Consider the following 17,254-nt stretch of genomic DNA (forward strand, 5'->3'; position numbering starts at 1 on the left):
CCCAAAAAAAAAAGTAGAAAAGAAAGGAATACACCCAAATTCATTCTATGAAGCAGTGTCACCCTTATACAAAAATCAGACAAAGACACATGAAGAAAAGGGAATGACAGATCAACATTCCTGATGAACTAAAATCCTTAATAAACACTAGCAAAATATATTCAAAGACACATTAAGAAGATTGTACACCACGATCAAGTGGGTTTCATCTGGGGGGAGTAAGGTTGTTTCAATATATGCAAATCACTAAATGTGATTCAGCACAGAAGTAGAGCTGAGGAAAATAATTACAGAATCATTGCAGTAGATGCAGAAGACACCTTTGACAAAATCCAGCACCCATTTATGTCAAAACACCAAAGAAATGAGGGAAGGAAGGAACTTTTCTCAACATAATAAGAGGATATGTAAGACACACCCAAGGCCAATATCATATTGAACAGAAAGAAACTGAAAGCATTTTCTCTAAAATCAGGAAAAAGGTGAGCATGTGCACTCTCTACACTCCTATTCAATATAGTTCCTAAAACTCTCAGCAAGGAAAGAAAATTAGAGGGATATAAGTGGGGAAAAAAGGAAGTCAAATTTTCTCAGTGTGCTGATGACAGGATCTAACATCTAGAAGCCACCACAACTCCACCAGAAGACTTCTAGTGCTGATAAACAAAATTCTAAAAGTTGACAGGATACAAAATCAACATCAATTAATAAATAGTTTCCACACTCCAATAATGAATCTGCTGAGAAAAAAATTAGGAAAACCATCCATTCACAAGACCCTCAGAAAAATAAAATATTTACTTAGAAATAAGTCCCACCAAGGAGGTAAAAGAACTCTGTAATGAAAAGTATCGAACACTGAAGAAAGAAATTGAAGAAGACCTTGGAGGATAGAAAGACCTCCCATGTTCCAGGACACACAGAATTAATATTGTCAAAATGGACACTTTATCAAAAGTATTCTATAGATTCACTGCAATACCCATCCAAATACCAATGTCAGTCTTCACAGGACTAGAAGAAAAAAATTCTGACATTCATATGGAAGAGTAGAAGACCCGAGTGGATAAAGCAATACTGAGAAAGAAGTATGACATTTGTGGGATCAGGATCCCTGATCTGAAATTATACTACAGAGCTATAGCAGCAAAACAGCATGATACTGGTATCAACTAAGATATCAATGGAATAGAATAGAAGATACAGAGACAAACCCACCTACACACAGTCATCCGATACCCAGTAAAGGAGCCAAAAATAGACATTGAAGGAAAGACAGCCTTTTAAATAAACATTGCTGGAAAAACTGGTTATACATGTGTAGAAGAATGAAAGTAGATCCCCCTCTTTCTCCCTGTACAAGAGTCACCTCACAGTGAATTAATGGTTAAGGAATTAGAACAAAAACTTTGTAACTCCTAGAAGAAAACATAGTGTTAACAAGCCAGAACATTGGCACAGAGACCAACTTCCTTAACAAGACCCCCAAAACTCAAGAAATAAAGCCAAAAATTAATACGTGGAATGACATCAAGTTAAAAGGCTTCTGCACAGCAAAGGAAAGAAGAGCATGAAGAGAGAACCTACAGAATGTGTGTGTGTGGGGGGGGGGAATCCTTGCAATCCACTCCTATGACAAGGAAATAATATCCATCATACACAAAGAACTCAGAAAACCTGACACAAAAATCAAATAACCCAATCAATTAATGAGCAAAAGAACTAAACAGATATTTCTCAAAAGAAGTAATACAAATGGCCCACAAACATTTTAAAACCTTCAACATTCCTAGCAATCAGGGAAATGCAAATCAAAACTTTACATCTCACTTTAGTCATAAAAGCAATCATTAAGAATACAAATAATATGGGCTGGGGTTGTGACTCAGAGGTAGAGTCCTCGCCTAGCATGCGTGGGACACTGGGTTTGATCCTCAGCACCACATAAAAAATAAAATAAAGATATTGTGTCCACTTATAACTAAAAAAAAAAGAATACAAATGATAAGTGCTGGTGAGTATGTAGGGGTAAAGGTACACACATATACTGTTGGTGGAACTTCAAATTAGTCCAACTACTCCAGAGAGCATAGAAATTCCTCATAAAACTAGGCATGGATCCACCATATGACCCAATTATACCACTCCTTGATATTTATCCAACAGAACAAAATATCAGCATAGTATAGTGATACAGGCACATTGATGTTTATAGTAGCTCAGTTCACCATAGCCAAGTTATGAAACCAGCCCACATACCTGTCATCAGATGAATAAAAAAGGAAAATACAGTGCACATATACAATGGGATTTATCTCCAACATAAAGAAGGGTGAAATCTTGTCATTTGCTGGTAAATGGATGGAAATGGGGACTGTCATGCTGAGTGAAATATGCCAGACTCAGAAAGTCAAGGATGGAATGGTTGTTTTTCCTATGTGGAAGCCAGAGCAACATAAGGGGAAAAGGGAAGGGGTGGGAGGTCAGGGGAGGAGAGGAAGGGAATGGAGAGAAGGGAGGGTGGATGGGAAAAGGGAGGAATTACAGAATGAGATGGAGCAAAAGATGCTATATACATGTACAAATATACCACAGTGAACTCTGCCTTCATGTACATCTATAAATCACCCAATTAAAAACTAATAAATAAATAAAAGGAAGTCCAGTAGAGGAAGGGAAATATTGGAAGGGTGGGAGGGAAAGTGGAGGTCTTGGGGAACTGAGGTGGAGCAAATTATATCCATGCAAATATGACTATGTCAGTATGAGCCCCACCATTGGTATAACCATAATGCACTGATAAAAACATCTAAAGAAGTTTGAAACAGTGAGCACATTGATTTTCCGTAGCAGGAAGTGAACATAAAGATGCAAAGAACAGCAGGAGTAACACTAGTGGCACAGCAGAGGTCCCCCTGCACAGCCTAACACAGAGCTACTGCTGGTTCTAGAGAAAGTGCGGTGTGTGGCGGCTGAGAACCAGAGTAATCTCATTCAGATTCATCAGCTTCTGGCCTGGGTTCATCTTTCACAGCTCCTCTCCGGGAGCAGATCCTGAGCCCTTCTCAACTAAGAAATTACCAGCTGCCTCTCCACATTATTAAATTACCAGCTGCCTCTCCACATTATTAAATTACCAGCTGCCTCTCCACATTATTAAATGGGGTTTGGCAACCCATGCCCTCCTGCTTCATGGCAACCATGCAATATAATGTATTAGCTTCCTCACTTTGCAGTTGGAGACACTGAACCACAAAAAAATTAAGTACATTCTCAAGATCTAACTGCTTTTACATAAAACACACACACACACACACACACACACACACACACACACACAGCCTAATCAATTTAGGGGCTAAGGAACTAAACAGCCACTTCACAGAAGAAATACAAATGGCCAACAAATATATGAAAAAAATGTTCAACATCTCTAGCAATTCGAAAAATGCAAATAAAAACTACTCTGAGATACCATCTCACTCTAGTCAGAATGGAAATTATCAAGAATACAAGCAACAATAAATGTTGGCAAGGATGTGGGGGAAAAGGTACCCACATACATTGCTGGTGGGAGTGCAAATTGGTGCAACCACTATGGAAAGCAGTATGGAGAGTCCTCAGAAAACTTGAAATGGAACCACCATTTGACCCAGTTATACCACTCCTTGAAATATACCCAAAGGACTTAAAATCAGCCACATCATGCTTTTTATAGCAGCTTAATTCACAATAGCTAAGCTATGGAACCAACCTAGGTGCCCTTCAACAGATGAATGAAGAAAAAAATGTAGTCTAATATATACAATGAAATATTACTCAGTCATAAAAAAATAAAATTCTGAGATTAGCCAGTAAATGGATGGACAATATTTTCCTAAGTAAAATAAGCCAATCCCAAAAAACCAAAGGCTGAATATTCTTTCTGAGATGCAGATGCTAACACACAATAGGGGAGGGGAGAAGGAAGAATAGAAGTTTATTGTACTAGACAAAGGGGAATGAAGGGAAGGATGTGGGGATGGGAATGGGAAAGAGGAGAAGGAATCACTCTCCTATGTTCATAGATGAATACATGACTAGTGACACTCCATAACAGGCATGACCACAAGAATGGGGTCCTGCGTTATACTCCATGTGTGTATAATTTGTCAAAATAGCTCTACTGTCATGTATGTCTAAAAAGAACAAATACAAATAAAATAAAGATCTAGCTGGTTTTAAAGCTCAGGCTGTTTCTCCTGCCTTACACTGCCTATAATTAGAATGGGTTACTTCCGAGTACTAACTTTCTCCATGCTGTTATATCAAGAACTGTGATGATCGTTTATCTGATGTGTGTTAATATTTTTATTTCTCCTGGTAATCACTTGAGTTATTGAGTCAGGATGATACCAAATGGCTCGCCCTTGAACATGGGCAAGCTGACTGACCACTACCAGAACCCTGCAAGCATTTCTCTGGCATTTCACCTCCTATGTAGGCATGTGCAAAGTGGAACCAATGCATGAAATGGCTTCTATTTTATGTGTGCCCCATCATTTTATTTTGCATTTGAGAAAGAAAAGGTCATATTGTACCAGTTTTCAGAAGATGCACATACTGACCAGCAATAAGTTCGGTCAATTTGTTATAGTTAAAGCTTCGTCCCAGGGTTTCATAAACTGACTTCCAGACCACTCACATATAATCCAATCAAGCCTTTATTGAAGCACACCGGTGGCAGCTGACCAGAACATAAAGCTGTTCCCCTGATCAGCCCCGAACAATTGCAAGGGCACTCCTTATAAGCCTGAAAACTGCAAAAGGGATGTTCAGGGGGTGTAGCCAATGCAAGCAAGTCAGGTTACAGAAGCGGGACAGTGCAGTCAAGCAGAGGGAAGCCTAAACAATCACAGTTAGCCCAGTCACCCCAGTTACAGAAACAGAGCCCCGTTACCCAAGTTACAGAAACAAAACCCCATTAGGTAGTTCCGTGTTCTTAAAGGTTTCTGTAGCAAAAGGAAAAGAACATCTTGCTCCAGTCATGACTCTTCTACTTGGCATGGTTGTTTTACAGGATGAAGTCATAAAACAAAATGCAGTCACATACTCAAATTACTAACATACGGGATGAAAAAGGCAATATCACAACAGATGCTACAGAAATGCAGAAGACAATTAGAAATTATTTTGAAAACTTATATTCCAATAAAATAGAAGATAGTGAAGACATCGATAAATTTCTTAAGTCATATGATTTGCCCAGACTGAGTCGGGAGGATACACACAATTTGAACAGACCAATATCAATGGATGAAATTGAAGAAGCCATCAAAAGACTACCAACCAAGAAAAGCCCAGGACCGGATGGGTATACAGCGGAGTTTTACAAAATCTTTAAAGAAGAATTAATACCAATACTTTTCAAGTTATTTCAGGAAATAGAAAAAGAGGGAGCTCTTCCAAATTCATTCTATGAGGCCAACATCACCCTGCTTCCGAAACCAGACAAAGACACCTCAAAGAAAGAAAACTACAGACCAATATCTCTAATGAACCTAGATGCAAAAATCCTCAATAAAATTCTGGCAAATCGAATACAAAAACACATCAAAAAAATTGTGCACCATGATCAAGTAGGATTCATCCCTGGGATGCAAGGATGGTTCAATATACGGAAATCAATAAATGTTATTCACCACATCAATAGACTTAAAGATAAGAACCATATGATCATCTCGATAGACACAGAGAAAGCATTCGACAAAGTACAGCATCCCTTTATGTTCAAAACACTTGAAAAACTAGGGATAACAGGAACTTACCTTGACATTGTAAAAGCTATATATGCTAAACCTCAGGCTAGCATCATCCTAAATGGAGAAAAACTGAAGGCATTCCCTCTAAAATCTGGAACAAGACAGGGATGCCCTCTATCACCACTTCTATTCAATATAGTTCTCGAAACACTGGCCAGAGCAATTAGACAGACGAAAGAAATTAAAGGCATAAAAATAGGAAAAGAAGAACTTAAATTATTACTATTTGCAGATGACATGATTCTATACCTAGAAGACCCAAAAGGATCTACAAAGAAACTACTAGAACTAATAAATGAATTCAGCGAAGTGGCAGGATATAAAATCAACACGCATAAATCAAAGGCATTTCTGTATATCAGCGACAAAACTTCTGAAACGGAAATGAGGAAAAACACTCCATTCACAATATCCTCCAAAAAAATAAAATACTTGGGAATCAACCTAACAAAAGAGGTGAAAGATTTATACAATGAAAACTACAGAACCCTAAAGAGAGAAGTAGAAGAAGATCTTAGAAGATGGAAAAATATACCCTGTTCATGGATAGGCAGAACTAACATCATCAAAATGGCGATATTACCAAAAGTTCTCTATAGGTTTAATGCAATGCCAATCAAAATCCCAACGGCATTTCTTGTAGAAATAGATAAAGCAACCATGAAATTCATATGGAAAAATAAAAGACCCAGAATAGCAAAAGCAATTCTAAGCAGGAAGTGTGAATCAGGCGGTATAGCGATACCAGATTTCAAACTATATTACAGAGCAATAGTGACAAAAACAGCATGGTACTGGTACCAAAACAGGCGGGTAGACCAATGGTACAGAATAGAGGATACAGAGACTAATCCACAAAGTTACAACTATCTTATATTTGATAAAGGGGCTAAAAGCATGCAATGGAGGAAGGATAGCATCTTCAACAAATGGTGCTGGGAAAACTGGAAATCCATATGCAACAAAATGAAACTGAATCCCTTTCTCTCGCCATGCACAAAAGTTAATTCAAAATGGATCAAGGAGCTTGATATCAAATCAGAGACTCTGCGTCTGATAGAAGAAAAAGTTGGCTCCAATCTACATATTGTGGGGTCAGGCTCCAAATTCCTTAATAGGACACCCATAGCACAAGAGTTAATAACAAGAATCAACAAATGGGACTTACTTAAACTAAAAAGTTTTTTCTCAGCAAGAGAAACAGTAAGAGAGGTAAATAGGGAGCCTACATCCTGGGAACAAATTTTTACTCCTCACACTTCAGATAGAGCCCTAATATCCAGAGTATACAAAGAACTCAAAAAATTAGACAATAAGATAACAAATAACCCAATCAACAAATGGGCCAAGGACCTGAACAGATACTTCTCAGAGGAGGATATACAATCAATCAACAAGTACATGAAAAAATGCTCACCATCTCTAGCAGTCAGAGAAATGCAAATCAAAACCACCCTAAGATACCATCTCACTCCAGTAAGATTGGCAGCCACTATGAAGTCAAACAACAACAAGTGCTTGCTAGGATGTGGAGAAAAGGGTACTCTTGTACATTGCTGGTGGGACTGCAAATTGGTGCGGCCAATTTGGAAAGCAGTTTGGAGATCCCTGGGAAAGCTGGGAATGGAACCACCATTTGACCCTGCTATTGCCCTTCTTGGACTATTCCCTGAAGACCTTAAAAGAGCATGCTACAGGGATGCTGCCACATCGATGTTCATAGCAGCACAATTCACAATAGCTAGACTGTGGAACCAACCCAGATGCCCTTCAATAGATGAATGGATAAAAAAATGTGGCAACTATACACAATGGAGTACTATGCAGCAATAAAAAATGACAAAATCATAGAATTTGCAAGGAAATGGATGGCCCTAGAGCAGATTATGCTTAGTGAAGCTAGTCAATCCCTAAAAAACAAATACCAAATGTCTTCTTTGATATAATGAGAGCAACTATGAACAGAGCAGGGAGGAAGAGCAGGAAGAAAAGATTAACATTAAACAGAGACATGAGATGGGAGGGAAAGGGAGAGAAAAGGGAAATTGCATGGAAATGAAGGGAGACCCTCATTGCTATACAAAATTACATATAAGAGGTTGTGAGGGGAATGGGAAAATCAACAAGGAGAGAAATGAATTACAGTAGATGGGGTAGAGAGAGAAGATGGGAGGGGAGAGGAGGGTGGAGAGTAGGGAATAGGAAAGGTAGCAGAATACAACAATTACTAATTGGGCATTATGTAAAATTGTGAATGTGTAACCGACGTGATTCTGCAATCTGCATTTGGGGTAAAATTGGGAGTTCATAACCCACTTCAATCTAATGTATGAAATATGATATGTCAAGTGCTTTGTAATGTTGTGAACAACCAATAAAAAAATAAAATTATAAATGAAAAAAAAGAAATCATGGCTCAGATCAATTTACAATGACATGCATCAAAGATTTTATTCAACTTTTTAATTAATGAAGGAAATAAGTCATTGCCACTGGATGTAAGAAGAATCCAACCTATTACATTTAAATAGATGAATCAGGAATGCAGAAGTGAATATTTAAATAGATGTGAAACTGGCTTTGGGTGATGGGGGAGAAAAGGGAATTCATTGTCCTTACACAAAACAGAATTTGTTTATCCATGGATAAGTGTTGTTTCTTTGCTATCAGTTGTCAACTATTTATAATTACCAAATAACTCAAAGTAAATGGAAGATGCAGAGCCACTGAAGAATTGAATAAAAAGGAAAAATATGAAAAAAAAATGCAGTCACATTTGCTCCTACTATCACATTCCCCACTGGTTTTAGTAGGTTTGATGTCAATCTTGCACATCATTAGGCCTCAATTTTTGTTCCAACCTTCTGTGTCTAAGGGACAAAACTGGGCTAGCAAGACCATAAGTCTGACCTCACCTACATTTTTTTTTTGTGTGTATATGGTTTAGGACGGATTTTAAGAGGCAGGGTCCTACAGTAATACCAATCAGGAGAAGGACTAGGGGCCCAACTATGGCTGAAATAATGGTAGTCAACCAAGGGGACCATGAGAATACGTTTGGGAACCAATTGCCTGAAGTTTCTGTTTTGTAAGACTATTTCTGCCAGAGAGTCTAGTGAAACCTTTATTTTGGAGATTGACCATTTTAGTTTTCCTAAATCTATATCTATTTGACTGCTGAGGGACTTCCAAAACCAGCCAGGAGGGGAACTAAAATGGGGGCAGCCAGTCTATGTTGATAAATCAGTGGGGCCTGGCCTTTTAATAAGTCCAGTGTTCTTTTCCTTTTACTCCATCAAAATAGTAGGTTACATAGTTCAGAGTTATTGACAGTTTGGAGATATAGGCAAGGAGTTTGAAGTGGGACCTGGGAAGCACAATTTTTGGTGAACGGGGAGTTGTCCCACTTATAAGTTGGGTTGTGGAAGCGAGTGTCTCTTTTTGGGAGATCACCCAGGGTGATCTTGGGAGTAAGTTTCCCAGGTACATCTTCCTGAGCTAGACATATTGGTGAACATCTATGTTGACTGTATTTTTTTTTTCTAATATTAGGGACCTCCAACTGCCATAAGGGAAAAGGGTGATGACCGTTCTTGCTCCTTCCAGCTGAAAGGGGGCGATGTGCAGTGGGCATGCAGTTTGGAGTCCCTTTTTAGAAACTGAGTGGGTCAAGGAGTCCATGGTAAAAATCTGCTCAGGAAGAACAGGATGTAAATTCACCTGGGGTGGGCACTTCTATGAGAGAAACAAAAAGACATGAGTGCCGAAGTAAGATTAATATAAAATAGCAGTTGTAGCATCTGGAACCTGTCCATGAATATCATGAAACTGACAAAAATCAATAATAGTTTACCAGGAGGCAGAAGACCTGAGAAAATGTCCCCATAACAAGGCCTAACAAAGCCTAATAAGGCACTTTTTTAGGGAGCATAAATCTTTAACATTTTCAGAATTATCAGGAATGTAGACACAACATTTAGTTAAATTAGTTAATGTCATCTGATTTTTGTAAAAATACCTTTTTGGCGTGACCACTGTGTTCAGTAAAGATCCTTTTGTTACTTAAGGCTAGATAATTATATTAATAAACATCGATTACATCTACCTGTGTAGGAAGTTAGGAAGATCTGTAGGCCTTAAACGGAATAGAAACTTCTGGTATTTATTGGTAGTTATCAGGCATTTTTGCCTAAGAATTTCTCTTTTGTTGCCTCCAGTCTTACTTATTTTGGGGGATGCCAACACTAGTGTACATGTTAAGTTACATTAAAATAACTGTTGTTTCTTTTTAAATGCCCAGGAATGGCTGTGCTTTGGTTTTTAACTGTTTTTGGTAGGTGTTTAAGACCAAGCTGGTCAAACTGACCTTTTTTCTATCTATTGGTAAGAGTCAGCTGAGTTTCCTTGGAGGACATTCTTGGGGAACCTGTGAGCAGCATTTTAGCTCTGTTAGTGTCATCTGCATTAGGATGGGTCAAGGTCTTGCTGACCATATGGCCTCCCTTGGAAGCATCAGGCATGTCTCCTTTTTAAATGACCCTCCTCTTTTGCAGCATGGACACTCATTGGCTTTCTGTTCTCCATTGGTCTCATTAATCTCCCTTATCGGGAGGTTATGTGGCCCAGAGTTGCAAAGCTTTTTCTCTGTCCTGGGTTCAGGCTGATTTAGAGGGCAAGAGCCAAATATTGGTTTCTTTGGCCCCTTTATTTTAACCTTAATATTTAAATTTGGCCTTAAACATCCAGCAAGTCAGTTTTACCAGTTTTAAAGTAAGAATGCTGAGCTTTAACTTTAATCTTTATAACTTTACAGTTAATTTTTACATAACACGATATCCTTATTTTATTTATTAATTTACGTAATGCTGAAGATCTGCCTGAAGGCAGAAGATGACACCTTAGCATCTACTGTAGGATCCAATCACTGTACACCAACAAGGCAGTTTGCAGATCCAGAGACCCCATTAGATTTTGGCTATAAAAACTCTCTCTTGTCAGGTCTTCCTCTCTTGCTCTCTCCTTTCTCTCTCTCTCTCTCTCTTTCTCTCTCTCTCTGTCTCTGTCTCTCTCTCTCTCTCTCTCTCTCTCTCTCTCTCTGTCTCTCTCCCTCTCTCTCTCTCTCTCTCACTTTCCTTTTTTTTCTCTCTCTTTTGTGTTAATCAGACATTGTCACAATAAAGGTCTCTTAGTTGTTTTGAGTGTAGTGTTCACTTTTTTTAAGTTTTAATGAATATACAAATTGAAATTAACAATAATAAAAACATATTTAGCTTGTATATAATTTTGAACTTTGGCTGAGCTATACATTATATTTTCTATATGAGATCACAGTAATTTTTTAATAAATTAATCTTTGAATATAACTTTAAATTAACTGAAATCTGGCCTACTTTGAAGTTATTTTGACATGCTGTAAGGTGGGAAGCAGAGCCTTATCTCTTTACAAATCTTAGGTAAAGTGTTTTAGATCTAAAGCTGATCTTTGTCTCTCTTTTTGATATCATTTTATAAAGTTTACATATATTGTTTTTGACTCTGTATGAATGTTAGTAGCACAACATGACATATATCTGAAACATTAATTAAGGAAAGGCTGAGAGCCCTTAACATTTTTTTCCATGTGTTAAGAGGCAAAATGTTTTATAATATTAATCTTTAATAGGTTAGGCTCTCATTACTTTTAAAAAATATCTTTAAATTTTTATATTTTAGTGTAAAAGGTAACATAAGATTTGGTTACAAAACAACAAATAATATAAATAAATCCCCAATAAAATCTATTATCTTTATAAGTTTAAATTACTATTACAGATGATTTTAGTTTGGAGGATACCAGCTTGATAAAATGTTTCTTTAAATCTTTTACCTTAAAGACTTGTTTACCTGAAAGATATGAACACATTTAATCTGTAGAGAAGAGTAATGTACCACACTTTTATTGATGTTTTTATATTAACCAAGGTTAGCTTTTAAAGGAAAATCTAGACTTGTAATGTAGGACAATGCTTTAAAATAACAGTTGCTGTTTAGCCACAGATGTACAAACCTTAATTTTTTCAAGATTACTTGTTCTAGGGGATAAAACTTAACAGACATAATGTAATTAATATTTTTAGAAGTTTTTGTCATTTTAACATATAAATATATCAGTACATTATTATTTGTCCTTAGGGAACAACCTTGAATAGTTTTAACTATTTGTGTTACATATATAACCGACTTAGTTACATATAAACCTTTTAATATTTGTCTTTTATTTATAGACCTTTATATAACTTAATTAGACCCTTTTGTTGTTTACTTAGATGTATTATAATTATACTTTACCACATAAAGACTTTTTACCTGGAAATGTTTTTCATTAAATATATTTTTATATTTAGAACTTTTTAATAATTTTTTAACCCATTGATCCTTTTTTTAACCTTGAAATAACCCTTATAAATTTTTGAATTTAGATAAATTAATCCATATTAATAAGATGAAATACTTGTTATTTACAGTACTTTAATTGAAATACAGTTGAAACCTCGTAACTCCTTGTGTGTAGAATTATACCTGTTGGGACTTTGTAATTTAGAGTAACCTTTTTTTTATAATTTCACAAAATGATTACAAATTTCCTTTTTAGTTTACCAATTTATGAAAACACCAACACTGTTTAAGTATTTTACCTTATGGAATTTGAGGAGTTAAAAGTACTTGATATTATATTTAACAGTCAGCATTTTAACTTTGTACCAATTAGATCTTTAACAAACACATACATGATTAATTTCATATACGTTTAGATAAAATTTACGTATCTTTTTTTAAAAAAAAACAAGGTATCAGACAAGTGCATTGAATAGTATTAGTAATCTTTTTTCCCCTGTTAAAGAAAAATCCTAGAGACAATGGATATTAGACACTTTATAGACATTAACATTTTAACAGCTGTTTAACCATCTAGAAACAAAACTGTGCACTAGTAACTTTAAAGACATTTGTACTTTTATCTATTTTCCCAATTTAAATTGAACCTTTTAAATTATATTAACCAAAAGTATTTGGATCCATTTTTTAAAATTTTAAAAAATTTATGAGCTCATTTGTACCAAATATATAGACATGGCAATACATGCAGACAGTACACTGGTGCACCCACACAAAGCAAACAGACAAACAAAAGCCTTGTAGCTTATTTTTTTTAAAAAAACCTATTAGATTGAGAGTTAACCCTTGTAAATTGGCCTTCGAATAAAGCAGAGTATATCAGAAAAACATATTAACCTAAGCATATTGGATCAAAATTACGAGTTTAACAAATATAGAATTTTGAAAGTTTTCTGACCTTTTTCCTGAGGTGGTCCTGTTCATGAAAGCTGAAAAGAGTTGAGGGAACATAGACAAACGAAGGGGGCTAATTTCTCCCTGGAGGAACTTCCCAAAGACGCAGCTTCATTGTTCTCCTTGGGAGAGTCCCCCAGGTTGGGGTCCCATTCTAAACTGCTGTTTCTGGTTTCTTGGATCGCGGCCACCAACTTTTAGCCTGACATTGAAAAATCTTTAGACCATTTTTTAATAGTTGGGAGTTATTCATGCTTGCAAATACTGAGAGACAAAAGCCAAATTTCCTAGACAAAATTATGCTTTTTGTTATACACTTTAGGAATAATAATTTTATAAAACACTTTAGTTTTAATCTGTCCTCTATAGGAACTGACATGATTTACCCAGTTGGCCTCCTGGCCCAGTTCCTAAATGAAGGCAATCTCTAGAATGCCTTTTTCTTTTTACCTTTAGCTTTTACCTTTGACAATTCTTTTAGTCCTGTTGCCAGCACTTTACATTTTAATGCAAGCTGTAGTGAGCGCAGTTAAAACCGTTTTAACCATTTCTTTTCCATTAGAAACAAACTGAGGTAGAAATTAACACAGAACACAAAGGGAACAAACAAAAACAAACCAACAGACAAAGTCCTGAAAATTGTTAAGGAAACAAGTTAAAGGGGTCCAGGTGGAGAGCTCTGTAGCGCTTCCTTGTCCCATGATGTCGGTGGAGGGAAGGAGTCCTGATGAAAGAAGAGCGGTTATGAGAACAAGAAAAGGGCCCGCGCACAACACTCGGATAGATAAACACAAGACAAATGGCCGGCAAACAGACACAGGACAAATGACAAACAGCAAGAAAACGCTGGAGAAATGACAAACAGCAGAACAGACACAGGACAAGCAACAATCGCTGAGGTCGCATAGGGAGACCTCTAATGGGGCAGAGACCCCACAAACAGAACAAACGGCTGGCAAACTGACACTGGACAAATGACCAACAGCAGAAGACACTGGAGAAATGATAAACAGCAGAACAGACAGGACAAGCAACAATCGCTGAGGTCGCACAGGGAGACCTCTAATGGGGCAGAGACCACGTCTCGTCCTGCCCCCAGACAGATGAGGCCTCCCAGGGAGGCCTCCAGTGGGCCCCAGATACAGACAGATGAGGTCTCACAGGGAGACCTCCAGGGAGACAGTGACAACGTCTCGTCCTGTCCCGGGGAAGGTGTAAGCAACTGCGTCCAATCTGACCTTTTCCCCCAGAGAAGAGTGGACTCACCAGAACTGACAGGCCAGCTGGAGGATTCTCAGAGCGTCCTAGGATGGATTGGAGTCGTCCTCGGTGAGAGGCTGAGGAACGTCTCTCAGGAGCTCCCCTCTACTCTGGGGCCATGGTCCAAAGACCCATCGTTGGAGGCAAATTTGGCGTGAGGGTAGGGAAGAAATGGATCCCGGAAGAGCTCCCAAATGTTATAGTTAAAGCTTCGTCCCAGGGTTTCATAAACTGACTTCCAGACCACTCACATATAATCGAATCAAGCCTTTATTGAAACTCACCTGTGGCAGCTGACCAGAACATAAAGCTGTTCCCCTGATCAGCCCCGAACAATTGCAAGGGCACTCCTTATAAGCCTGAAAACTGAAAAAGGGATGTTCAGGGGGTCTAGCCAATGCAAGCAAGCCAGGTTACAGAAGCAGGACAGTGCAGTCAAGCAGAGGGAAGCCTAACCAATCACAGTTAGCCCAGTCATCCCAGTTACAGAAACAGAGCCCCGTTATCCTAGTTACAGAAACAATACCCCATTAGGTAGTTCCGTGTTCTTAAAGATTTCTATAGCAAAAGGAAAAGAACATCTTGCCCCAGTCATGACTCTTCTACTTGGCATGGTTGTTTTACAGGATGAAGTCATAAAACAAAATGGAGTCACATTTGCTCCTACTATCACAACTTCACAGTCTAAAGATGCACGAGCAGGTTCTCTGTAGGGTGACATTGCTCATCTGCCTGTTCTCCTAGTGTCCAGTGAACAGAGTGGGACCCTTGAAATTAATAGGAAAGAGCACATCATGTCCAGGACGGCTCAGTGGCTTTGAACTTTCAGTAGGAGGCACGTCAGGAACAGAGCACAAGAGCTTGTGGTCTCTTCTGGCAGCACAGGGGACATCCCTGTCCTTCTTTGCCACTCTGCTCTCTCCTCTCTGGTCATTTGTTCTCCATCACTGTCCTCTCCCTAAGCGTCCTACTCACTATCATTCTCATGCCCCCCGACGGCAGCGTATCCTGGCAGGGGAGCCTGGTGTTCTAGTGTGTTAGGTTGGAATCCAAATCCTGACACTTTCACACAGGAGGCCTGAAATGTAGCAACGCAGTACTGATGCTAGGTAAGAGCCAGGGCAGATCTCAAAGTGTGGTCTCCCAACCCTTGGGGGTCTCAGACACGTTCAGAAAGCACATAGGATACCATCACTCTTCCGCCTCTTAGGAAAATCTAATTTGCTCATAAGCACGGGGTGGGGGGGTGAGGGGGGTGCTCTCACAACAGACTAGCTGCTGAAGCAGGCAGGAGAACCCAGCTTCCAGGAAGAGACACGTCAGAGGAATCTGAAAAAATGTCACTGTCATAAAGTCTTTCCTGTTGCACATTTTAATGAAACTATATCATTTGGGTTAACCTATGATGGGTTTACCATTAAGTGAAATCGTTCTAATGAGGTTAATTTCCAATGCAGTTAACACTGATGAACGTAGCCCACATAAATAAGCTTTTTTAGGTCCTCAGTAATGCACAGAATGTACAGACTTTCTGAAACCTGAAACTTTGGGAACTACTTAGAAAGGGAAAAACATTAAAATAGTAAAAGCACTACATACACATCAAAATGTATATAATTGCTATATACATGTAAGTTTTAAGAGAACATGCCAGAATAGGTTACATCAAAAAGGTTCAATATAGGGCTGGGGTTGTGGCTCAGGGGTGCTTGCCTAGCCTATGTGAGACCCTGGGTTCTAGTCTCAGCACCACATATAAATAAACAAAAGTAAAAGTCCATTGATAACTAAAAATTATTTTTTAAAAAAGTCAAATATACCAAACTATTTAAGTTTCTCAAATTTTCCATTTGGACAATATCATTTCTATAATTCTTATCACAATATATGGTCATGATCTTCAGATACAGATTCTTAACAAAAATTCTATCTCCCTCTGCTTCCTATGGATTCAAGCAAACATATTAATGATTAATTAAATTGAACATATTAATATTATTTGGTCAATTTATTCTAAAAGAAACCCAGTCTCTCTTTAAATTGCAACCTTAAAGAAAGTTCATATGGACTTAAGATGAGGCATCCCAATTCCCCAGGAAAAGCATTACCGTGAGTGAGATAATTTTCACGATAGCATCTATGATCCCGACTTTCCAGCGTTCCTCAATGTTTTGGGGGATGGGTGTGTAGATGTAATAAGCAAAGAGAAGACAAGACAGTCCGAAGCTCACAGCCTTGCACCCCATGGCACCCACTTCTGTAGAGTGACAATGTCATGTCACCCCATATATACTGGTTACTAAATAATAGGACAAAGGTAGATGGAAAACTCTATCATCTCAAAGGTAGATGGGACATTGCAGCAACAGGCTGAGCTCTGGTTCCAAGATCAGCAGTGAGTGTGGCAACTGCTTCTGCAGCTGCACTTGACCCTGAATTCAGATAGGTCCTCTCAGGTGCGCATCCACGGCCAGCCATTCCAAACACCCGCAGCCAGCAGGAGCTCTTCCCTGTCCTGAGACATTAGCAGACTGCACCCGAATCCTCAGCAGAGCACAAGAGGAGACATGAAACCCATTTTTCTGATGATTCTTTTGTGAAGATTAATGACAAGAGTTAAAAAAAAAAAGAAGCATAACCAGTTAGATCATACCTAATCAACCTCAAGCCATACATATACCTAATGCACAGAGCATTAAGAGAATTAAATTCCACTGGGATAGGCTGAGCATTGGGCACTGTGAGTCCAAGCTGCTGCTCTTGTCCAGATTCCAAAATTAATTTATCCAGCCAAGAAACATTTATGCAGTTTTATGTTAAACTCAAAAAGTTTTTTGATCCACATAGCTATATCATCATGTGGG

General features: G+C 38.2%; 1 protein-coding gene across 1 annotated transcript in view; it reads right to left on the reverse strand.

Moving 5' to 3' along the window:
• Positions 1-16,636, reverse strand: part of Aadacl2 (arylacetamide deacetylase like 2) — a 31,619-nt gene extending 14,983 nt beyond the window's left edge. Inside the window, exon 1 of the mRNA XM_026408188.1 lies at positions 16,499-16,636. Coding sequence (XP_026263973.1) covers positions 16,499-16,636 — 138 coding nt within the window. The remainder of the gene's footprint in view (positions 1-16,498) is intronic.
• Between the last annotated feature and the right edge of the window lie 618 nt (positions 16,637-17,254).

Source organism: Urocitellus parryii, chromosome 2, assembly GCF_045843805.1.
Source record: "Urocitellus parryii isolate mUroPar1 chromosome 2, mUroPar1.hap1, whole genome shotgun sequence".
NCBI lineage: Eukaryota > Metazoa > Chordata > Mammalia > Rodentia > Sciuridae > Urocitellus > Urocitellus parryii.